At 48.7% G+C, this 25,266-nt stretch overlaps 1 protein-coding gene across 2 annotated transcripts in view; it reads left to right on the forward strand.

Annotated features, from left to right (window-relative positions):
* The window catches only part of PRRX1 (paired related homeobox 1), a 33,585-nt gene extending 9,199 nt beyond the window's left edge, over positions 1 to 24,386 (forward strand). Inside the window, exons 2-5 of one of the 2 annotated variants that reach the window (XM_090146072.1) lie at positions 16,646 to 16,821; positions 18,297 to 18,478; positions 19,925 to 19,993; positions 23,355 to 23,466. In XM_090146072.1, the coding sequence (XP_090002198.1) occupies positions 16,646 to 16,821; positions 18,297 to 18,478; positions 19,925 to 19,976 (410 nt within the window). In that variant the 3' untranslated portion in view covers positions 19,977 to 19,993; positions 23,355 to 23,466. Of the gene's footprint in view, positions 1 to 16,645; positions 16,822 to 18,296; positions 18,479 to 19,924; positions 19,994 to 23,354 lie in introns of both variants that reach the window. The other variant, XM_031595674.2, reaches the window with a different exon arrangement.
* The last annotated feature ends 880 nt before the right edge of the window (positions 24,387 to 25,266 follow it).

Raw genomic sequence — 25,266 nt, forward strand, 5'->3', positions numbered from 1 at the left:
CAATCACTCTTGTTTCTCTGCTAGGCTTATGGAGCAGATGTCTCCTCCAAGCCCTAAGCCTTAATGTGCAGTGCCATGTAAGAATGCAGGGAGGGAGCTATCAACCTGCTGCCTCTATAGAGGAGTATGAATCTGGTGTAAGGAGTGCTGTGGCTCTGCGCCCTTTGTGAATCATCAGACCAACTCTCCAGCTCAATGCAAGAGCTGCATCTTTATGAGGTGAGGCAGATGTTTTTCATCCCCTGGTATCACCTGTAGCTCTGCTTCGCTTATGGGGTGAAGCACTCTTGTGCTTGGCTCCACTTGTGCTCGCTGAGTGTCAAAGGCACCAACTAAGTGAAAAGTCCAGAGCAGTAAGAAAGCAGTAAGGAGAGCTGCAGAACCCATGGCTTAGGAGGAAAGAGGTGCTCAAGGGCAAAAGATGGCAGGAGAGCAGCCTTCAAATACATTCAAGGCAGGTATAGACTGATCTTCAGGAGCGTGTACTTGTGTTGCAGCAGGAGAGATCCTCCCAGCCCTAGTCGGGGTAAGGAGGGTCTGGGAGAGATGATGGGAGGGTTCTGTGAAGACCCCAAGTGAAGATCTGATGAAGACAGATGTCTGAAGGAGTGAATATAACATAGCTGATCCTGCCCTAGGGTCTCTTGGATGTCCCTGCCCCACGTTACAGTGATACTGGGACTTCAGCAGGCAACCACCCATGTTCTTAGCCTGGTGCTCTGCCTGTGCTAGCCAACAAAGTTGCAGTGTTCATTGCAGGGCTGGGTGCAGAGCTGTGGCTTCCTTGCAGTGCTGGGCTTCCCATGCCCCATCCTCTCTGGCCACTGTCTCAGTAGGGCTTTGCTCTTCGCTGGGTTTCCCCATCCCTGCTGGCCTTTGCTTGTGTTACATATCCCTTTCCCTCTCACTCAGTGTGTTGACAAGAGCCATTCCAGACGCTTGCAATGCTGGGTTTGAATCCCTCTTTCTGTGACTCTCTAGGAAGAGTTCTTTGTTTTCTCTTTAATCCATCAGAAGAAGATAGAACAAGAGCCAGGAGCTGTGAGCAAAAGCCAGACAAGTATTCAGAGGAGGCAGAAAACACTTTTTTTTTTTTTTTTTTTTTTTACAATGTGATGTAGTCACTAGAACTAAGTAGGAAGGAGAGTGTTGGCTTCTCCAACCACAAAGGCCTGGAAGCCCTTTCGGAAGATACAAGTCACTGGTCTTGCAATTGGGTAACTGGGTGAGATGCTGTGGCTGGGTCACAGACCCCAGTGGGCCAAGCAGCTCTGTTCTGGCTGGGAGATGGAGGGATGTGCTGCAGCATTCCTGTGTGATTCCATGTCAGGGGTATTCCTGCCAGGAAATCAGATCACAGGACCAGATGGAGAATGCAGATCCACGCGGTGCAAAACTGTTTACAGGTTTGGAGCAAAACATAGTGAAAAACAAAAGAAAAAACGTGTCCTCATCGCTGATTGTAACTTGGGCCCTTATGTGAAGCAGCTGCCACACTCATTTGTAGGACAATCCCCTTTCCAAAGTCCCACTGTTATGAATAGCAGAGAGAGGAAAACCTCTGCAGAGCCACAAAGGGTAAACATCAGGCGTGGAAAGGGCCTGACTTGATCTTGTATTTTGGGACCTCTTCAGACTTGACTGAGGCTCTGAAGAAAATAGGCAGTTGCAGAAGATTTCTGGTGTTCCTGGCCAAGTTGGAGAGTCTGTGAGCAGCATCTCATAATCGCAACACAGTTGGCTTTGGGTAAAATGAGGAAAACAGGGAGAGCTGCAAATCTAATCAATGGGATGGGGGATAAGCACACTCAGTATCATCTAGGGACGGAGGGGCTCTGAATCAGTGGGCTGAGCTCCCTGGAAGGGTCAGAGACAGCTGCACAGGGCTGGCACTGAGCACAAGGAGCAGTGGTGACAGCAGTCAGAGCCATCCCTCGCTGCCCACTTCCCTCCATTTTGTGTTTGCTTGTTGCCAGCCAGGGAGGAGCTCACCGAAACCAGGAATTACCAAAGAGCAGTGGAGAGGTGGGTGGTTGGGCAGTGTTCACAGTGCACAGCCCTACGTCTCACCCTCTACCCCACCATCCATCCCTCCAGCCTGCAGGGACCGGAGCCATCCCACCCCAGTAGGTATTGCCCAGTGCTCACAGCTGCGTGCTGTTGGCCAAGGAAGATTCAGGCACTGCGGTTTCCAAATGCGTTCCTAAAAGGACCAGTAAGTAAAACGTGCTGAGAAATGGTTTGGAAGATAGTTTGGAGGAATTGCACTTCACTGGGGTATGATTGATAGTAGGGAGAGGGGAAAGGTCAAAATAATCTAACTCCTCTTAAAATGTTACCCGACTGAGTTCCTAAGTAAGTCCTGGGTGTGAAGAGTTGGAAGGTCTCTGAGTTTCTCCCAGCTCTTCAGGGTGCCCCGTGTGTGCAAAAAGAGGCAGGTCTGTCCTAGGGGAAAATGCCCACCCAGCAGGAGCTGGTACCACTGCCCAGTCTGCATTCGGGGATGTTGTCGCTGCTAATTGCAGAACCAGAGGGGCTTTGCTGTTATTCTGGTGCCATCTACTGGTCCGAGCCTACAGGAATGTGCCGAGGCGGCAGGAAAAGGGAAGGAAATGTGAGCGGACGGTGTGGGTTGCAGGAGCCGGGTGCATCAGATCTCTTCATTTGTACCAGGCTACCGGATTTTGGAAACTGTAGGGGTTACCTTTGCAGTTCGTGTTGTTCTTAAATTGCGGCTAAAGTTGGCCAACGACTCTAAAGCCATCGAGGCAGTAAGGGGTGTAGCACACATCGCATCATAAATGATCGCTCAGGAAACCTGGGTGAAGGCAGCTGGGCTGCCCTTTTGGAAGGTATCTCAGAGGGGTTTGGTGTCACAGCTCCACTGGGAGGCATCTTCCCTTCCATTGCTGCCTCTCCCCCACCACTCTCTGCACATTAGCTTTGGTGTCCTGGTGTTGGGGGCCCAGGCTCACACAGTGCATCCCCATGGAGAGGATGTCCTGTGTTGTGGCTGCTTCAAAGGGCTGAGGCCCTTCTTTGGCTTGTGTCGCTCCGATGTGGCAAGGCACGGCCTGCCTTGAGCTCAGCCAGAACTGGGAGCAGTGGGGAGGGAGAGCAGAGAGAGACTAGAGGTCTTCAGTGGGGTTTTCTGACAGCTTTTCCTGCTTTTTCTTTAAATTATTATCGATTTTTCGTTTGAAAGTGGCTTGTCTGCACTGGGTCCCACAGCCTTGTCCATTCTTCATGTCCCATTGAAGATGGGGATGACAGGTCTTTCTGCAGCATGGCATGGAGCAGGGAGGTCTCAAGTGCCAGGGGTCATTGCAAGGGTTCTGCATTGTTTTGGGACAGCCTGGCCCATTCCAGGCAGTGCCAGCGGTGCAGCTCTGCAGGTGATTGGGGTCGGTTGGGCACCCATCATTTGGGGCGTCGCAGCGAGCAAGAGCTGTGGGGGTATCCCAAAATGGAAAGAGATGTTGGGATTCAGACTTGGGCTATAAGCTGTAATAAGGGAAAGATGCTGATTGTGTCCAAGAGGTGGGAGATGGTTTGAGAAGCTGGGAGACCCTGGGCTGTTCAGCCTGCAGAAAACAGAATGGGGATCTGATCAGTGCTTACTAATATCTGTATGGCAGACATCAGGTAGATGGGGCCAGGCTCTTTTTGTTGGTGCCCAGCAACAGGATGAATGACAACGGCCACAAAGTGGAACACAGCTGAACACAAGAAAGAACTTCTTTGCTTTGAGGGTGACAGAGCCCTGGAACAGGCTGCCCAGGGAGGTGGTGGAGTCTCCTCTGGAGATATTCAAGACCTACATGGGCAATTTCCTACCGTAGGCAACCTGCTTTTGCAGGGCAGTTGGACTAGATGGTCTCCAGAGGTACCTTCCAACCCCTACAATTCTGTGATTTAGTGTTTTATTACTCCATGCCAGGGTGATAGGTCCATTAAAACTGGCAGGATTAGTGCAGAACAAATATCCAAGCAGCAGAGAGGTCTGTGGGAGAAACCCATGTGTCTCATGGCGGCTCTGGCAAGAAGGAAGACCTGAATTCATCTGCGTGTGAATGACGATCATTGGAAGCATTTTGCCTCCCCTGTTCGTGTAATACAAGATCAGAGTGCTGTAAGCCAGAATGAAACGTAATATTTGTTTTAGCAACCCATCCATCCTTCAGCAGGGATGAAGAGATGAATTCTCCAACTTAATAGGAGCTTTTCATCTGCTGCTCTTAGAGTCCTCCTAATGCTGGGAGCAGATTTGGTCAAAATATTTCTTGGGTTTAATTTATGTAATGACTTGGGTTGGGTTGTTTTTGGTTTCTTTTCCCTCTTGCTTTTGATTCATGAAAGCATCTCTATTCATCAGGGGCACTTAAACTATCTGCAGAGTAAAAGCAGTGTCTGTGCAGAGAGCAGTCTGTGTGTCCTTGGCATTCTGCTGGTGCTCGCTCCAGTGCAAGCCCATGGCAGTGGGTGACGTGCACCTTGATGCATTTCTTCCCATCACATGCTGAAAGGATTTCAGTGCAATCATTAGGCAATATTGGCTTGCAAGACCGTGTTGGGAGAGAAAATCGGAATGATTTTTTGTCTGATGAAAGGGGAGGAGAGGGCTCCAGAATCGGTCAGAAATGCTTTATGGGAGGGCTGTCGCAAGTGCCATGCTGGTACAGTGAGACCCAAATACACTCTCCAGATCTGTGTCTTTGCTTGATCGTGACTCTTCATTCTTTTATTTACCTATTTAGGTTGCAGATCCTGGGAGCATCCAGCTTGCTGCCCATGAACTTTTAGGCTGGTCGTGTTGTGACCATTTCTTCCCCATGTGAGCGATACTGGGTGGCACTTGGAGCCAACTGAGGCCAGCTCCTCCACCCCAGCCCAGGGCAGGCTCGCAGGCTGTCCTTCATCTCAAGCCAAGTGAAAGCTCCTAGTTGAAGAAGCACAGGAGCAAGGGTTAACCTGAAGGCTGCAGACATCACAGTGCTGGGCAGCACGTGGCCTGCTCCCTGCCATGGGCTACAACAATGCAAAAGGTTTCATTTTCCCTTCTCATGCAGAAATTTGGTGAATGGTTAAATATCCTGCCAGAGCAAGGTAAACTAAGGGCTTTTGCCCAATAAAACCCTGTCTTTGTATGTCTGCTGTAGCTGCACTGGGGCTGGGAAAGGAAGCAGTAAAGTTCCTGCAGAGCACTTCACAGTGGCAGCGCTTCACAGCTCGCTGAGCGGGCAGTGGGCTTGCAGCAAGAGCACTGAGTTAGGTTGAACTGTGCAGAGTTTACTCTGACAGCTGATGTGGGGGCTCATTTTGAACCCAGAGGCTCTGCTACTTTCTCTGGGCCAATTCAAGATAGCGCTAGGCTGCTGGGGGGCAGTCACCCTCTTCCTTCAGTACGTGCACCCCATAAAGGCAAGGTGCTTGTGCAAAGCAAACACCAGGAAGGCCTCTGAGGTTTCCTTTTCTGGAGCACTCAGCAAACAGGAATGGAAAAAGGTTTGGGGTCCAGGGTGTTTGCTGGCAGAGCTCCTTCCTCTGCATGGAGAAGTGGGGATGTGGGATGGGGACATGTGGCCATCTCCTGTCCTGGGATGCCACTTGGCAGCACTGGGGGCAGCTGCTGGGGGTAATGGGGCTCCCCCCCTTCCTACCCCAGGTGCCACATGGTGACCGGGTGACCCATTCATTCAGTTCCACATCCTTGGACCTGTCTGTGCTGTTGACTTGAGCTGTGGCTTAGAGATTCTTCCCAGCCTGACCAGAGCCATTTGCTTTGCTGGTCCTTGTGGAAATCAGCTTGCAGTGCCTTGAGCCTGGTGGTTGAAGTCAGCAGCCGCCATGAGGTTTGGGGACAGGGATATCACTGCCCTAAAACTGGTGGCATCCTCCTGAGCAGGGGCAGGAAGCTCCTGGAGCCCTGCTGAACTGGCAGCTTGCACTGAGCATCGTAGCCAGGCGTGTTCATGGTGTTTTATGGGGCACAGTCTGTTGTCATCGAAGCCGATGGCAAATTCCGTACTTTTGCAGCCGACGCTAAATGGATCTTTTGAAGGTTGTAATTTCTTGTTTAACCAATGCCAGTTGCGAATACTTTGTGCTGAGGAATAACCCCTTTGCGCCAAATAAAATACAGTGGAAGTCTGTGGCATGTTTTTCAGCATATTGTTAGTTACAGCCCTCCTGACAGAGCACATTCTATGCCGAAGATAAATGCTCGGCAGCCTTTTGCCAATTTATGTCCAAAAGGGCTTTTCTTGGATGTCCCCTTCTCAGTGGAAAATGCTTTTCTGTTTTTCCAGCAAACATTTAATGAGCTGCGTTTACAAGAAAAAGAGGAGCTATTGCAGGATCAGACCATTCTGTGTTAGCTCTCTCTGAGCTGGATCTGTAGCTCTTTGGATGCTCTGATCTTTGTTACACTCCACGCAACCGGTCCCATCTCAACATTTTCAGCACGAGGCTGGGACCTGATCTGGCAGGAGGTGGCCTGAGCTGTGGCCTCCATCCCAGTGCCTATTTCCAGGAGCTGTATGGAGAGCTGCATGAGGAGGAAGCCATGCACTGATGCACCCAGTTTATTCCTGCAACTGGGTGGAGATTGCCCAAGTGAAGTCGAAGGCACTTGAGATTTCTGGGAGCAGCTGAGCTTTCTTGCCTCGGGGTGGGGTGGCTTCAGAAGCCCTCTTGAGGGATGTAGTTGGTGGAGTGGAGTGGGAAGCCCATCCCACAGCTGCTTGTCTACATCCAAACGATGAGCCGTTGTGTATGTTTACACAATGTGCCCAAAGTAGTTCTGAATATGGTTGTGATCACAGTTGTGATATGACCTATTTCTGGTTTAGTTTGAAGTGACTTTCTTGTTGTCCGCACCCCTGTGAGCGCTGTGAATGAAGCGCCAGAATGTGTTCTCAGAGAGCAGGATGTCTAAATGGATGGGGGAGGCAAAGCAAGGAAGGAAACAGAGGTGCAGTCCCAACACGTGTTTCTCTAGCTTTGCAAGGGCCTCCGGCGATGAAAAAATCTGTTTAGCATACTCTAATGACCTTCAAGAACTTAAGTCTGGCTGAAAGTCATTTACTGATTTCAGGAGGGCTCCAGCATGGAGCAGAAGCCCTCATCTCATCATTATTGGGAGTCGTTGGAGAGAAGCTGGAGGGGGATGGTCTTCAGCCTGCCCTTAAGTGCTGTGTTGAGTGGGGTCCTGAGGACATGGAAAATATCGCTTGACTCCCAGGCGATTTGTTCAATTTTTTTTATTAGTTGGATAACTTTTTTTTTTTTCAGGTTTCCATTGCAATTTATATATGAATTCTGATGTTTTTTGGCTTAAGAATGCTTTCTACTAGACTTATTTTATTTTTACGTTAATTGTTAGCGAAAATAAGCATAGCAAAATAACCAGCAAATGGTTTTGCCAGTGGGCTGATAGAAAAAATGTTTTTTCTAGGGGAAAGAATTCTGTTTAAGAATTTCTCAGTAGAAGTAATTGGCGTTGCTGGACATGACTGACATGAGGGAGTATGAAAAAACACCGACGCTAACAGGCCGGGGAACAGGAACTTGTGTCTTTGACAGGCTATATACAAGAAGGACACAGCCCTGCAAATTTGACTTCACAGCTTTGCCAATGTGTCTAGACAGCCCATCTCCACGGGGGAGAGGGAAGCTTATTTCCTGGACCCACTCCAGCTCTGGCTGCTCTGATGAGACACGGCCATGTCCTGCTCTCCTTTATCAATGGAGACCACATCTCACTGTATGGGGTAGTGCTAAGCTTGCTCAGCCATAGTTGCTGATGGCCAATCCAGTGTGCAGTGACCTGTGCTACTGCAGCGATGGGATGCAGAGGCTGGAGCAGGAGGTGGGACGCAGTATGGGTGCGTGGCTGTGTTAACTGTGTGCCCCTTTGGGTGGGCTATTGAGTCTTATCTTGGGTGAGTTATTCCTCTGCTAGGCAGGCATGTGGCTGGCTGTAGTGTAAGTAAAAAAAGTGGACGCAATTAATTATCTAGAACCTTTAAAAGCCCTTAAATTGTGTTAAATTAAGCTAGAAAAGCAGCATTTATCTGCTAGCGCTGCAGCAGGCTGAGAGCAGCTATTTATGGCAGAAATACCCTGTGTTTCCATACAGCTTCCCTAAATCGTCTGATCCTCAAGGTTAGCATATCTGACTTTGCAGCCTGATGAAGGGCAGCAATAAGCAAAAACCTGCTAATATATTCATCACCTGGAGGCAAAGGTTATTAGTCCGTGTTAGGGAGCACGGTTTCCAGCACATCACTCATTTGCCCCAATTCGCAGGAGCTCTGACAACAATCATTGTGCCTCCTCTGCTGGGAGTTGGGCTTTTCAAACTGCAGTGAACTTTGTGGACAGACAGAGGTTTCCATTTTTCAGCCTTTTGATTTAAAATCTCCAGATGATTGTTTGACTCTGGCAAGGAACCATTCAAAACACATTCCGAAATATTCATCATTCCAGCAGGCTAGGAAACATAAGATGTAGCAATTTATTAGCTAATGTGAAATGCATTCCCTGCCCAGAAGGGGCTGGGGATGGTGGCGGGGCACAGCCCGGTTTCTCTTGGCATGGCACAGAGAGGGGGCACGGGGCTCATGGGAGCCCTTGGAGCATCCTCTCTGTGGTCCTGTTGTGCAGAATGCTGCTGTGTCGGATAAGTTACACTCTAAAATGGCCCTAAGTGCTCCAATGGCTTTGCCTCCTCGAGCAGTGTGGGATATAAAGGCCCTTTATCCCCACCCGAGGAATGCGTTCCCTGTCGGGATGCTCGGAAGAGGCAGGTGGGCTGGATGCTGACAGCCAGGCTCAAGTTCTGTTATTTCTGGACCTCTCATGTCATCGTTTTTCCAGTCGCGATCAAGAGGGACCCATAAAATGCATTAGTGGTCAAAATCTGGATTTCTGAGCGGAGCTCTGCAGCGGCTCTGCTCTGATTTGCATGTTACTTGGTGGCCTGATCTGGTCAAAACCCATTTGTTCTTGGATGCTAATGAAAGGGGAGCACAGCCTTTGGGGAGCTGGTTTCCGCATTCTCACCATGCTCTGCGCCTTCCCTTCTTGTTGGTGCTCTGGGCTCCAGCAGTGGCCCTGGCCGCCAGGCGAGGTGAGCTGGAGCCTGCTCTGCCATGCGGCTCAAAGGTCTGCGTGTCTGGATGACAAACAGATGAAATATCCATTGAGAACAGCTTTTCTGTGCACCACCGGGGCCAGCTGGCGTGCATCCCACAGGTTATTGTCTGCTCGCACGGGTCCTACATACAAAGCCCACGTCCAAGTGAATTTCCAGACCTGGCTGGGGTAGGGCTGTGTGATAATGGCACTGCTCAGCACGGCGGGGTCCCAGCATGCTCGGATGCTCATTGAGCAGGTGAGCCTGAGTCAAGCTTTGCCAGCGTGGGTTGGTGGGCCCTGGTAATGTTTGCAGACTCTTGCAGCAGCTGGAGCATTTGGAAATGAATCGTCTGCCCAAAATGCCAATTAGCTCATTTGTAATCTGTCTATGGTCTGAAAAGAAAAAAAAGATAGCCCCAAAGCAGCTCTTCCCTGCCTTGGCAAAAGCTTTTTTTTTCTTAATGCATGAGTCTGCTTTAACTTTCCCCATTAGAAAGTGTCATTGGCTGAAGTTCATGGGGACTTTTTGCCTTTTTTTTTTTTTTTTTTTAATATAAGAGAAAATCTTATATAATAAAAGCAGTGTTTCTCAGAGTTTGGGTGGATGCTGGATGGGGGGAATGGTTTGAGGGGGGCTGCAGGGCTCCAGCTTCATGGCTTCTACAGCCACTTGAATGAGTACAAATGTGTGCTGAACCCGTGGCCATCAGGAGAAGGAGGACTACTTTCAGGGCTTGGAGGGACCTTGAAAGAAAGCCCTGGGATGTGCCATCCAGAAAGGCTGCTGTAACCACCCTTGTGCTCCTGGCTCCAGTACATCTCATTAATTGAGAGAGGAAACTCCAGGTAAATCCAGTAGGTGGAAATAATGCCTTGTGTCTACAGCTTGTGACCATATGGAGCCTTCTGTGATGGGATGTGTGCAGAAAGCAACTGAATGACCTGGCCCTGCCAGGCTCTGGTGACAGCTTATTGCCACTGCCATGGAGGCAGTTGGTGATGACCAGGAGGATGTGGACATTGGTGCTGGGCTGCTCCTGCATGAAGGTCCTGGATAGGTATGTGGTCGGTCTGTTAGAGCAGGTTGGACTCTTAAGAGGAGTGTTCTCTGTAGCTGTGTGTGTGTGGATGTACCCCATGTGCACGCTGAGGTTTAAAGAGGCAGAGATACCTGGTTATACGTGAATAGGCTTCTGAGCTTCTTCAGAAAGGGCAAGAAAGGGTGCTGGGGAGATGGAAAGACGGATGTTATCTGGAATGAACTAGGGCAGGGAGGGGCTTTGGAAATGAGAAAATACCAACGGAGCAGGGCGGAGGTTGGGAAGTTTGATCTTGGCTGCATGAGTGCCGTTTCTAAGTTGAAACATCAGGACACATGGCATGGGAAGGGGAGCTGATGGGAAGAGGATGTGGGCGTTGGAAGCCATACCCTGACCTTGCAAAGGCATGACTTCATATTCAGCCCTGCCCAACGCACCCATTCCAGGTCTGACCCCAAAATGAGACAGGAGCTGTGAAGGTCAAGGTGCCCCAACTCATTGGGGAGGTGCAGCCTCTTCAGGGTGCCATGGGTTCCGTGCCTTGGGTATGGCAGTGGGGTTTGGCTGGAGCATCTATGCGGTTGTATTTCTGCTCCTCTGTCTCAGGTCCAATGTTCCTGCAGCACTGGGCTACCCTAATGAGGGGCTCAGGGGTCTGCAGCCCTGCTGGATCCCATCCCCACCCTGCCTGGTAAACTCACCCTGCTGGATCCCGGCCACAGTCTGGTGGTTTGGTCTCTTTGTCAGTTACAAAGTGCAGTCTCACAGAACATGATTTGCCTCTGGCAGGCTTTTAAACTATGTGTTTGCTTTTGATTATCTTTTTTTTTTTTTTTTTTTTTTTAAATTAATTTTCCAAGGATCAATGTGGTAATGCATATAAAAATTACAATATGTAAAACAAAGTATAAAAGCATACAAGGAATTCCAAACACATAACATACTGTGCCTTGGAGCTTATGAGATCCATACAGCGCTTATTGTATTATGGGAACACTCTGACCCCAAGACCCGGCGGGAAGGCTTGTTAGAGGAGCTGGGCTAAGCCTTGAGCTGTAGGATGCCCAGGAGGAAAACCCTAGCAAATATCAAAGCAGAGCTGTTAGAGCAGAACTTGGGCTTGTCTCTGAGATCTAGGGAGACTCTCAGTGGCTTTGTACCAAATTCTGGAGAAGGATGTATACTTCATCCCCCGCAAATATTGTTTCCCAGTAATAAGCGCTTAACATCGTGCCTTTCTAGGAAGAATGTCTGGATTCCCATTGGGTTGCAATTACAATCTTTTTGTTCAACTTCATTGCTGCTACCAAGTCCAGCAAGCAGGAGCATTGACACGGGCAGGGAGAAAGCACATCTTATGGGCACGCAACTGCAGATAGCACAATCGATGGGCTCTGAGATTCCCTCTGGATGAGAGGCAGAGCAACAGAGCTGAAACTATCCCAAAGAGGAGTGCTGTCTTCCAGTTGGGATTGGGCTTGTAGTGCCCTGTTGAAGGACTGTGCAGCACCTCAGCAAGTTCCCAGCCTGGAAGCAGAGCTGGGAGTCTGGAGGCACGCAATCCATGCAAGAGCTATTCACAGCTCTGTAATGATATGTAATTGTTTGTATGCGGTCAGCTAGAAATTACCCTGATAAGTTCCACATTGCAGACACTTCGGAGAGGAACTGCTGTCGTCCCCTGGGTAATGCTGGAAATGCACACGCTTTTCTATTTTATATTAAAACTCAGTTTTGATGTGAAAAATTCAATATTGCCTTTCTGAAATCCCACACCCTGTTCACAAAATAGCCATTTTTTTTCTTGTGAAGGAGGTGAACTTGACTAGTTCATGAGATAATCAAACCCGAAGACGTTTCAAAAATGCAGCATCTGTTTCTTTCTATTATTTTCTTTTTTTTTTTTCCTCTTTTCATTCCTGTGTTCCTGGCGATCCAAACAAGACAGCTTCACATTCTGCAATTTTCTGTGTAACTGAAACAATTTGAGGTATTGTGTGCGGCTGATGCATCTCGCACCCGTGTCACCATCCTGTGGACACCTATTGGACACTGGAGCTACAAAAAGAGAATTAGCTTTGATTAAAGCTTTATAGCTTTTTTTTTTCCCTTTTTCTTATGTTGATTCCTGTACACTAGGAATGACAGTATTTTGGATGGATGTAAGGAAACGAAAGCAAAGCAGAGCGGTTAAAATTGCAAAGCGCGCCTGCGAAGGTCTTAAAATTCAACTTCAATCCCAAGCAAAAGATTTTTCCTCTCCCTTCTGTTCTCTATTTTTCTTTCTTCCCTACTACTCCAAGTAAAACCTTCAATTTTTTTTTGGCTTGCGTGATTTTTTTTGACCTTAGAAGAGTTATCAGTTGTTGGGTTTTTAGTTTCTAGATTTGTTTTCTCCCGTGAAATAGATTTGTTTTGGTTTTCTTTAATCCATATTCAAACTCTGATGGTAACTTCTTGTTTTTCAGGCTGTGATTACAGCGTGATTCCTTTTTTTTTTCCTGGAATCCTTCCTCGGTTTACAGTTTATATAACCGATGTGACAAATCTGCCCTGCTTTACTGTAAGTGATTTGTGGCTGGACGTCTTAGTCTCTTGTTTAATGAGACCCAATTGTTGACTTTCAGTTCAGATCTGATACGTACTCTCTAACCTCTGCTTCAAGACTTCATAGAACCGGTCAAAACTTTTCAAAACTGCCCACACAGTGTAAAACCCATCTGGAAATTTGTTTTTATTCCGACCTGGAATGAAAGCAAGTATGTACAGGCATTCCTACAAACTGGAAATCCAAAATTTGTTGCGGTTGCACGTACTGTTGGAAAAAATACTGCTCTTGTAACTTACATGTAGGCATTCAGTTCGGAGCTCTGGTTTGGTTTATAGTTTGTTATATTTTCAATGTGACGTCCCAACAGACCCATCTGATGATTCTCCAGTGACTGTCCCTGACATGAAGACAGCGGCTCTGCCCTGTTGCACGGGGAGACGTGATGAGCAAGGAGGAAGGGATAGGACACGATGTTATTTGGGAGCAGTTAGAAGTGCTCTGGAGCATCCTAGTAGTGCATTTGGATTTGCAAGTAGTGCGTGAATGTAGAGCTCGTACAGGAAAAACACGTATATGGAAACAGGAAACAAAATCCCCCCAGTGCAGCGTGAAACACTGGGTTTTGGAAATGAACTTCTCAGAATATCCAGCACTGGTTCCGGAGCAGAGGAATGTGCATCTCCATCTCCCCAGGGGCCTCACTTGCGAGAAGCAGGGCTTTGAAGAACGCTGTTCGTAATATTTCTGATTAAAAGAATGTTGATGAAAGGCTCCTGACCCATCTCAAGAACTTTAGAGCTTGTTTCCTCTTCTCTCTGTTTCTGCTGACTCCAGGCATTGGTGCTGTCAACATAATTTAGGGGTACCATTTGTCAGGGCTCCTTCCTGATAAGGAAAAGCAATGCTTTCTTTTCCAACCTGAGCAATTCTATGTTTCTGTGACTGGTGTAAAAATAAATAAATAAATAAATACTCTGTCAATGTGTCAAAGGCTGCTTTAAGTGCTGCGAGCAAGGTGACATTTGCAGACACATGGGGTTTAGTGCCTGCATTCCCTCGTTACCAGGTTTTAGTTGTCCTATGGTGTATCAATGCAACAAGGAGTTCCAGCAGGGCTGATTGTCAGCCCAGCCCTGGGCTCACACGGCTGTTCTGTAGTTTTTTTCCTCCTGCCCACATCGCTTGGATCCAGCTGTGCTACAGTGTTCCAGATGTGCAGCAAAGGGAGACCTCAAAGCTGCAGCCCACAATGCAGGCTGAGCTCTGCCGCTCGGTGCCGGGACACTGACTCACGTCCCTGCCTGGTGCCAGCCAGGGCTGGAGGTGACCTGGCCCTGAGTCACTGTGGTAATGCCGGCATCCTTCCGCCGCTCAGCCCAGCGGTTAGGAGGTGAGCTGTGAATCACCACTGTCTCGCTTTGCTCCGGGAGGAAACCAGGCAAATGGTGTTAACGTGTTTGGCAGGAGGGGTTCTTGTTCCCCAGCCTTGTACAGCTTTTGGCTTGCTTACTTCTTGTCCCTCAGGGCGTTGTGCTCACGTTTCCTCGTATGGAAGCGTCGCACAGGATCTGAGCAATGGCCAGGCAGACCCGAGAGCCTTCCACTGGGTGTCTTCCGGGCTGGAGAGGATCTTAAAAAGCCTGGAGGGCTCCCAGGAAGCTCCCAAGGCTTTCAGTGATTTGTTCATCTGATCTGCATACACAGGGTTTAGATCCAAGAGGAGAATTGAATGGAGAGCTCAGAAGGAAGAGCAATGTCCATGCTGACATTGACTTCGATAGCAGCTGATCTTGCAGCGTTTGTGGCATTTGAAGGGGTGATCGTGCCCCAAGGCTGGTTCTCTGTTTGCTGTGTTGCACGGTGCACAGCTGCACCAGTGCTCGCCTGTGGAGCCTCTTTGGATGAGCACTCTGGGGTGGAAGTCGCAGGGCTTTCTTCTCCCTGCTGTGAGCAGACCCTAAGTGGAAATATGCATAGCGCTCTGCTTGAGCACCAGTTTGATTCCATCCCTTTCTCTTTCCACATCTTGAGATGTGATGAACTGCATAGAATCATAGAAATATAGAATGCCTTTGGTCAGAAGAGACCTCAAAGTCCCCCCCCTCCACCCACTGTAGGCTGGGTGCTCCCAGCTCAGGCTGCCCAGGACCCATCCATGGCCTTGGGCACCCACAGCTCTGGACAGCAGTGCCAGCACCTCACTGCCCTCTGAATGAAATGGTTCTTCAACATCCAGTCTAAATCTTCTCTCTTAGTTTAAAGCCATTCCCTTTGTCCACCACTGTCAGACCATGTAAAGTCAGTCCCCCTCCTGCTTGTAAGCTCCCTTCAAGTTCTGGAAGGCTGCAATGAGGTCTCTCCGGAGCTTTCTCAGGATTCCTACATGTATTTATTTTCTTTGCACATCTCATCGCAAGTCCCCTCCTGGCTCATCTCCAAACACTTCCTCTCAGATACTAGAGAGCTGTGGGTGTATTTCTGCACCCAGGAATCCCCAGGCTGGAGAGAAGCCTGATGGGGATTGTCAGGCTGCTGGAGAGGGGATGGAAGGGCTGTAAACCTGCAGGAATTTGGAAAAGCTCCTTTAATTTAAAAGGAATGTCCTTTTGTTCCCAAATGGATAGGCGCTGTTCCAAAGGCGTTCAGGTGCGGTAACTGTAACCAGATGGGCTGCGAAAAGCAGCACAAACAGGTGGTGAGGACAATAGCTATGGACTTTAATTTCCTTGTCAGCATCTCTCTGTGCCTTACGTAGCCTCTCGAGAATGGGAAGATGAGGGGAGCTGTCACATTTCTGTATGGCAAAAGGAATGATGTTATTCTGCCCTTGGACGCTCAGTGGTGATACTGTCATCTGGGCCCAGGTGCATATTAATTAACATCAAGTGTAATTCACTGTGTGTTTTGTAGATACAAGAATTGATGTATTTTAACATGTGTTCATACGTATATTGGCTGTGGTCCTCCCAGATTTAGCTACTGTTCCCCTGCATGAGACAACAGGACCTCTCCACCACTGCCCATGCACTGTGCTTGGCAGCATGGAAAGCCGTGCTGGTTTTGGTGGGACCCATCACTTGAAAAGTGGGGCACTTAAAGATGGACAAGTGCAAGGCAAAGGCCTATGAGCATACAAGTAAAACCGGCTTTTGTGCTTGTTTCTTGTTCAGCCCTGACACCTCTTTGTTAACATCTCCCCAGCTCTGCTCGTACTGGTGTCTCTTATCTGGGTGCAGGAAAAGTGCAGTTCTTGTTTAAGCCAAACACAGTGGCTTACAGAGAGTGGCACTGCCTTGGCTACAGTCAGTCCCAGAGTAGTAGCTAGCTCCTTACTTTTCCTTACATAGAGATGAGTATGCTGTGTCCCAGAGCATGCATGGGATTCGTACTTACCCCTGAGAGATCTATTTCATTTCTCTAAGGGCAATCCGTGGAAATTAGAAGCCCAGAGAGGAGCAGTTTGTGATTTTTCATACTCAAAAAAGTTTCTGGTGTTGTCAGAATGGGGTAGGGGAGTGAACTGGGTCTGTGGGCATGTGTAGGTTCTCCATATGAGAAATGTCTTCTGGAAGGAGTGCTCTCAGGGAAGCTGGGGTAAAGACCAGCATGTGAAATCTGTGCAAATGTGAGAGATGCATACAAATCAGATGAGGGCAAGAGAGTGGAGGAGGAGAATCTGTCTCCAAAGTAGACAGGAAATGATGTCAAACCTTCCTGAAGCAGCTGACCCCCAAGGGCAACCTCCGAGCATGCCTAGCTGTCAAATCAAAGGACATTTTGGAGATGACAAAACAGTGAGAATGGTGGCATACTGGAACTTTTGTCCACCCTGGTACTTCTTAACATTCACATCGCAACATTGCTATGGACTCTGAAACTTCTAGCCTTTCATATCTCCAATTGTCTCTCCTAGATGATCAGCTGAATTCAGAAGAGAAGAAGAAAAGAAAGCAGAGAAGGAACAGGACTACCTTCAACAGCAGCCAGCTCCAGGCACTAGAGAGGGTCTTTGAGAGGACACACTACCCTGATGCTTTTGTACGGGAAGACCTTGCACGCAGAGTCAACCTCACTGAAGCCAGAGTTCAGGTAATTCTCACAGCCTGTGTATAGGCATACCTCACCTAGCTGGCATCATCATTAAAACACATTCAGTATGGCAGTAGATATCATTGAAGTCCACATGGGACAGTAGGGTCACCAAACTCTTAGGTTATCCCACATGGCAGTTCCAAGGATGCCATGTCTTACGGAAGACTGCCAGGCCTGATCTGCCTCCATACTTGCCACCTACTCATACAGATGTATTCATAGAGCCTTTTGAAGGTTAGGATGCTGGATGTTCTATGCTCAGGTTGCTGATGTTAATTTGAGCTGCTCAGCATTTAGCTTGCATGCCTGCACCTCCTGAAGGTGAAAGCCCATTGGGGAACATGACGGGTTGTACAGCACAGAACAGGGACCACGCTGAGTCAATTTATTACACAAGAGCTCTACCAGAGCAGACTTACAGATTGTCTTGCATCAAGATTTCCAGTGATAGAGAACTTGCTGAGTGGTGCAGTCGATACGGTGGAGGGAATGGAGGCCATTCAGAGGGACCTTGACAGGCTGGAAAGCTGGGCTCGGGTGAACCTAATGAGGTTCAATAAGGCAAAGTGCAAGGTTTTGCACTTGGGCCGGAAGAACCCCAGGCACCTGTACAGGCTGGGGGGAGTTGTCCTTGAGAGCAGCTCGGCAGAGAAAGACCTAGGGGTCCTGATAGATGAGAAACTTAACATGAGCCAGCAGTGCGCTCTGGCAGCCCGGAAAGCAAATGGGATCCTGGGCTCCATCAGGAGAGGGGTGGTCAGCAGGGATAGGGAGGTGATTGTCCCTCTCTACTCTGCTCTTGTGAGGCCCCATCTGGAGTACTGTGTTCAGGTGTGGAGCCCTCAGTACAAAAAAGACATGGAGATTTTGGAAAGGGTCCAGAGGAGGGCCATGAAGATGATCAGGGGGCTGGAGCACCTCCCCTATGAGGACAGGCTGAGGGAGTTGGGTTTGTTCAGCCTGGAGAAGAGAAGGTTGCGGGGCGACCTCATTGCAGCCTTTCAATATCTGAAGGGAACTTACTCCCAGGAGGGGAGTAAACTCTTCATAAGGGCTGATAATAGCAGGACACGGGGAAATGGTTTTAAGTTAAAAGAGGGAAGATTTAGGTTGGATGTTAGGGGGAAGTTTTTTACTAGGAGGGTGGTTAGGTCCTGGAACAGGCTGCCCAGGGATGTTGTGGATGCCCCGTCCTTGGAGGTGTTCAAGACCAGGTTGGACGAGGCTCTGGGCAACCTGATCTAGTAAAGGTGTATGTTTGGTGGCCCTGCTAGGCAGGGGGGTTGGAACTACATGATCCTTGAGGTCCCCTCCAACCCAGGTCATTCTGTGATTCTGTGATTCTGTGATTCTGTGATTGCTTTTGCAGAGTCCCATCTTGCCCAGCAGGGCTGGGGTGGTGTGGTGAAGGAGCGAGCACCACAGCAGTGCTGGTTGTGATGGGTGGTTGGTCTGTGTGCTTCCCATCCCAGGTGTGGTTCCAGAACCGGAGAGCCAAGTTTCGCCGGAATGAGAGGGCCATGCTGGCCAGCAAGAATGCTTCTCTGCTCAAATCCTACTCAGGGGACGTGACCGCCGTGGAGCAGCCCATAGTACCTCGCCCAGCTCCAAGACCCACCGACTATCTCTCCTGGGGTACCGCCTCGCCTTACAGGTGAGTCAGTCACCCCTCTGGGGCTGACCAGTTGCTGGCATGATTCAGAGCAGCCTGAACATGGCCCTTAGGTGCATTTGTTTTCAATAGCTCTAACGGGCTGTTTATGCTCACATGGGGCAGCTGGAGGTACAGCAATTTCACCATCCCACTGGTCTTCCGTACATATTCCCAACCTGTTCCATCTCACTGCCAGGCTTGCAGGATGGGCTTGGTAGAGCATCAGTGTGGCTTCCCAGAGCTGCTTCCAAGGGAGGCTGCACATTCTCTGCAGTTCAGGAAGTATTGAAAGAGAATCAGGTAGGAGTACATGGAAGCAGAAGGGGTAACACTCACTTCTCTTGTGCATCTAATTTGAAGCAAGGAGGAAATGTTTCCACGGGGCACATAGCCAGGAGGAGTTATGGCAGAGCACTTAGGGAGACTTGGTCACCATGCAGTGACCAGGAGAAGGATTTCTGTGGCTGTTCCATGGCAGTAAGTAGTTGGGAACTCACCCCAGGCATATTGCTCCCAACCCTGCCCACAGTTGTCAGTGTGGAGTGGTTGCTCTCTAGTTGCTAGAGAACAAGCATGTGTGTGAACGAGCTGTACTGCTGTACTGTGGTTTGCCTGCAGTCAGGACCTGGTATTTTTGGGTGGCAGACTGGGGTTCAACGTCCATCTCCCATGGCCAGCATTGCTTAAGGAGTAAAGAAATGCAGATGTGTCAGCCCTGATCTGCTCAATGGAACTGGGATGTCCACACATATCACAGGTCTCCCTGCTCTCTTCTGTCCTCTCCACAACCTGGTGGGAACTAACTGTGGATGCAGGATCCACTGGATATGTTGGTTTGTGGGGAGCCAACTGACTTGCAGGCAAGTAAAAATGAGGTTGGTGGGTGTTTTTTTAGCATAGTGACCTCGTTGTTGGTCAAGTTCTTGTAGCCCTTGGCTGAATTTCTTCCTGTTCACCTGGCTTTGTTACAGCCAGCTTCCCACTGGCTTGTAGGAGTTACACCGAACCCAGGTCCCTTCTTCCTTAGCCGCCTTGACCTCCTCTCAAGTTTGCACAGTGAGGTCTGGAAACGTTTTGCTTCCTTGATAGTTTGTTGTTTCAGTGCCATGGGGTCACTCTTGCCCACCCAGTAGCTCCAGAAGAACAAATCTTAGGTTCATCCACTGCAGAAACTGCAAAAGATGCTTCTGATGACCACCAGTTTGGTCTTAGAGATGGCCCTTATCCTCTGGATTTTATCTGAGGACTACTGACTGGCAAATCCCCCATTAGAGGTTAAGGCTTTCTGTCTGTGAAGCATTGCATCCTAGGGAGGAGTTTGGGTGGCGAGCTTAGGGGAGAGAAGCACGAGTCCTTCCCCACCCTGCTAAGTCTGTTCTGGTCACAGCACCAGATCTCTGCTGAACGCTTGTGGCTCATTTCTACCTCTCACACTTTTAAAAATAGATCGTCCCTCCCAAGATGTTGTTTACACGAGGGGCTTCATAACGGCTTCTAGGAGAAGACCCTGCAAAGGTAACTTCAGGGGCACATGGGGAAGGGCTGTCCGGGGCTGCTCTGGGCAAGGGGAAGCCCAGCACATCAGGGGCATGCAAACAAGTAGAGCAAGGGAGAAGGGAGATACTTGGGAAGATTTTTTTTCCCCCTGAGGTGAGATCCAGACCTGGCAATGCCTCTCCATGGTGAGAAGACACTTTCCCAATGTCTTGACTTCTTCCTCTTGTTTATAGCCAAAGCATTTCAGCCAAATGCGTTTGCAGCTTGCGGCCATTCCCACGAATACAGCAAACCAGGACAGGCTGTCTTCTCCCACTGCCCCTGCAGTGGGGTGGGAGGCATTGGCAGAGGAACAGAGCAGTTGGTTTCCCCAGCATGAGGTGGTCATGACCCTTTAGACACTTTCTGCTCCCCCGCTTTCTAATTCTGCCAGGCGTCACTTAAGTCATATTCATTTTAATGGGCACCTGGGCCAGGTTGTCAGAACCTCATAAAGGCTTTGAACTCGGTAGGGTTATTAAAATATTGGACGTTTGGTGAAAAAACAGCCGTGCAGAGTGTTTGCATGGCCCTCTGCCCCCTCCCCACCTCCTCGGGCTGCCCCAGCAGCCTCTGATTCACAGCTGCTCCAAGATAGGACTGAGAGCTGCGTGGCCGGTGCTGTTTTTACTGTTAGATCTGGGACGAGTTTTCAATCAGTATGTTTATTCTCCAAATACATTCTGCTACAGGTCAACTAAAGCTATTTGCAGATCTGCGTTGCACAGATAGCCAAGTAGATACTATTATTTTTTGAAGCTGAAATGTTTTGGTTAGACATATTTTAGCATACGTTCCTAAGAAAACAAGACTAGCAGTCGCGCTGTCAGCCTGCACTTCCCACTCCAACAACCTTTGACTCCGTGGTCCATTGAAAACCGTGTTTGAAAGGAGGATTTTAGGACTCAGAAACATGATGTTCCTCTGTGTTTCATGAAAATAGGCAGCTGAGGAGAGGACAGAGCCTGGCTTCTGCATCTGGACTGATCAATTGGGGGACTGCAGGGTGATTTCAACCTTTAGACCTTGGAGAGTCTCTAGAACAATTGCTCAAAGCAGAGCACTGTTAAGAGAAGCCTTTGCGTGTGCTGCTCCTGATGGAGTAACTTGCTAAAGGAGAGTGTTTCTGTGAATTTTTGCTTTGGCAGGGTTTTCATGGGCCAGCAGCAATTTCCCCCAGGCCTTTGGGGAGCAGGAGGCTCCTCGGAGTTGTAGGCAGGACTTGGGCAGCGGTTATATATGGTTTTTGGACGCCAAAAAAAAATAATAATAATCTTGTGGGAGAGGGAGGAGAGGAGGAAACCTGAGTCTCAATAAGGGAGATAGTGGAGTAGTCATAAATACAGCCAAATTTATGAATGTCAGCAAAAGAATGGGGACGGTTTTCTCCCGAGGCTGAAAATTCTTGTTTTATCTAAGCTGGAGCATCCTTCAGCCTCTCCTCATTTCTTCCAGCACTAAACCGCAGGGAAGATGTACCTGTGGGAAAGGCTGCTCTGTGCCCACCAGCTCTCCACACACCTTAGGAAGCTCCAAGTAGCATAGGTCTCCTCTTACTGCTGCTGCAGTACGGGGTAGAGGGTGGTCAGCAGTCCAGAGGTGGACATGGGGAAGGAACTGATGGAAATTCATGGAAGAACTGGAGCATCCCTGAGACCCAGGGGTATGCGGGGGCTCAGCAGCTGACCCCACAGCTCCTGCCCTCGCAGCTGCTGGAGGGGCTGAAATTTCTTGGGTTGTTCTGGAGGAATACAGGAAGAAAAGGTGTGCTTTAATACGTGTATTTCAGTGTCTTACCTCCATGTTAGAAACTCTGGAAGTGTCTTGAGTGTTTTCTCTCCTCTTTTGTGCTGTTCAAAGGTTGTAAGCAGTTGTATATCCATGGCCCTTACATCCATTTCCATGGGTGTGAGCTGTTCTGTTTCCATGCAGATATAGCATTCCTCCCCAAAGTTCTTCTTTTCTTTGCTTATAAAATGAGAAATATCACCTAAGGTGGGACCTTCCAATAGCACTGGTCTGGATTTCCTGGAAGTCAGAGAATTCAGGCAGTGCTGAATTGGGTTTAAACTGCTGGGAGGTTTGCCCCATGGTGTCTGAGGCAGTGCCAATGCACTGGGATGAGTGTGCAACCACAGCTTGGATCTGTGTATGCAGCAAACCCCATGACCCTCTGGGAAGCTTTGCTGTTGCAAAAACTCTTCCAGTCATAGAAGTCGGTGCTGGAAGAAAAGGAGATGTGGGGGTCAGCATCCCTGGAGGTGTTCATGAACCGTGGAGATGTGGCACAGAGGGACGTGGTCCATGGGCATGATGGGATGGGTTGATGGTTGGTCTAAATGATCTCAGAGGACTTTTCCAACCTTCAAGATTCTATGATTCCATGGTTCTATGGGTAGAGGAGAGTATTTCCCAGAACATCAGACATGAGTCCCCAGGAAGGTGATTTGGGAGGCTGAGCACCACTTACACCATTTGGAGTTCCCTCCTAAATGCACTGACCATATTAAATTGGCATCTCTCGTTCACTCGGTGTTTATTTGTGGACCCCCATAAAGAAATGCACCACATCAGATAGTTTGGTGCCTTTTGGGATGGGTTCTTTTTGCAGAAGCCTGGGACGCATGAGTTAAACAAGTTTTCTAGTGGTCTGGAAAGCAGACTTGCAAATTTTTTGTAGGATAAGAAAGGACTCTGACATCTTTGTTCAGCCTCCTCTGCCAAAAGTACTGTTTTTCACGAACAAAGACGTGATTTGAAAGCAGCAAAAATGTGTTTTTGTTTTTTTTTTTTTCCTCTCAGCCTTTAAGGCTTGTTCTATAGGATCAGCTGAAGTTTTGAGGGAAAAAAAATGTGGAATTTTGCCTTCCAAGATTCTGCAACCTACAGGCATCACAACTGTTGAAATGGGTTTTTCCCGGAGCGCTTCTTTGAAGTAACATATGTTTCAGAAGTGACGTGTTTTCTCAAGCAGTAAAAACAAAACTTGGTCTCATCAAAAGGACATTGCTTCCAGTGGGAATAGTTTTAAGGACAATGGTCTAGTTGGCAGGCTGGGCACCCTGACCTCATTGCAAACCTCTTGGGTTAGTGAATAGGAAGTGGAAAATTTCCTCTTGCCTTGAACAACTCCAGCCTTGGCTGTCCCTCAGCAAGAGGGCTGCAGCGCAGAGATTTCCAAGGGTGTTTAATGAAGGGCTGTGACAGTCCCATGCTCATGTAAGAATCGCATCCCACAGGGATGGAAACCCCAGGGTTTAACCTCTGTAGTGCAGAACTGTGCTGCAGTGCAGGGACCTCGCTGTGACCCAATGTTTCTCTCTTTCTCCCCACCCTGCAGTGCCATGGCCACCTACTCCACCACGTGTACCAATGCCAGCCCGGCGCAGGGCATGAATATGGCCAACAGTATTGCCAACCTGAGACTGAAGGCAAAAGAATATAGTTTACAGAGGAATCAAGTGCCCACAGTCAATTAATGACTGGAGGCAGCTGCTTCGCAGAAGGAGAAAATACGACAGCACCCGTCCTGCTTCGCAACTTCTGTGCTGAAATAAAAAATATATATATATTAAAAAATATTAAAAAAAGAAAAAAGGAAAAAAAAAAAAAGCCAACCCCAACCCAGAACTGAACATTGGGACCAAAGCGGGAGCAAACTGAACCGCTCGAGTGACAAGGTTCCTCCTTCCTTTTGGGATAATGCCACCATTTTTTTTCTTGTTATTGTCAGGTTTATTGCTTCTGCTCAGTATACTACGAGCTTCTTCAGTTAAGGACGGTCTCACCCTTGTTGTTTTCCATTTTTGTATGGGACTGCAAAAAGAAACCTTCGCTGATCTCAGCCCGCGGCCGCCTCCCACCCAACACCGCGTTGAGGCGCAAAGCTTGCTCCCCCACCCCAGCTCACCCTAGAAGAAGAAATTGTTTGGTCACTGCTTTCCGTTGTATCCACCTGACCTTCCATCCCCTCCCACATCCCTTACTCCACAGAGGCAATGACGTTGATGTTGACTGCAAGAAGCCCATTGGTGCGATGGGTTGGGAGCATCCTTGCCGGGTTGCCTGGACCACGACACAAGGAAGATCTCTGTGGGCTTCACACACGTTGTCGGCGCCTCGAAAAGCCAAAGAAGAGAGAAAAGCCAATGTGTGTTTGTGAGTGGGGGGAGGATGGAGAAGGGTTTGCTCTGTAGTGCCAAGAATAGGACTGTTAGGACACTCCTTTCCATGCCTTACGGCTTGTGCCACAGGGAGAGGCGTTGTCCAGATGCATTTGTTTTATATATACTGTATATATTTATATATATAAGATATACATGCAAGCTTGGTTGGTGTTTTTTATTAAACAAAATAAAATCCATTGAAAATGCTTGGGATGTTTGTGCTGCATCCAGGTTCCTGGAGCCGTGCATTGAGATTCCAGCCACAACCTCTCTCACCCTTGTCAGAGCCCTTCCCCACAGCCTCCTGCAGCACTCACAGTGGCTCTCCTCTTCCCATGGGAAACCCCACAGCAGTGGGGCTGGAGGGAAGCCACATTTCTATGCAGATTTTTCTCTTGGGCATTTGCATCCTAGAATAAGATGATAGAATAAGAGCATCCACCCATAAGAGGATAGAATAAGATGAGGATCTTATCTGTCTGACTAGGTAGGTTCATGTGATTGGGAACGCACAAGGACATCCCAGTGGAAAGTTTCCACCAATCCCTCAGAGGATGGGTAAAGTCTCAGCAGGGAGAACACACAGACCTATCATTACCACCTGCCCTGTAGCCTTCACCACTCTCCTTTACTCTTCCCATCTGCCCTCCCTCCTCTGAAGAGCCGATTAGGACCTTATTTTCTTCTCTCCTTGAAAAGCAGAGGAGATGCAACCCAAAAGGGGCGTCTTCCATGCAAGCAAAGATCTTAGGATCTTTCATGTTGCTTGTTGTGCCTGCCTCTTGGAAACCTTGGGTGAGGAAGGGGCTTAATTATGGCAAATAGTGCTTCTCCAAGAGACATGTCCCGTGCCAACCCTGGAGTTGCCCTACTGAATTCAGCAGAGCTTATCTGTGCTCCACACAGGGATGTGGGGAGGAGAACGAAGCTCGGCCATGAGGGGTACTCCTTAGGTTTGTAGCCTCCATCTTGGTGTTTGCTGCCTTGGGCACGTGCAGACGTCTGACACAGGGGTTTGGTAGTCTAAAATAGCACGTTGCAGGAAATGAGAAATAAATCTCTTTAAAGTGAAGGTGAAATTTAAAC

This window comes from Phasianus colchicus, chromosome 9 (genome assembly GCF_987193195.1).
Source record: "Phasianus colchicus chromosome 9, bPhaCol1.hap1.1, whole genome shotgun sequence".
Classification (NCBI taxonomy): domain Eukaryota; kingdom Metazoa; phylum Chordata; class Aves; order Galliformes; family Phasianidae; genus Phasianus; species Phasianus colchicus.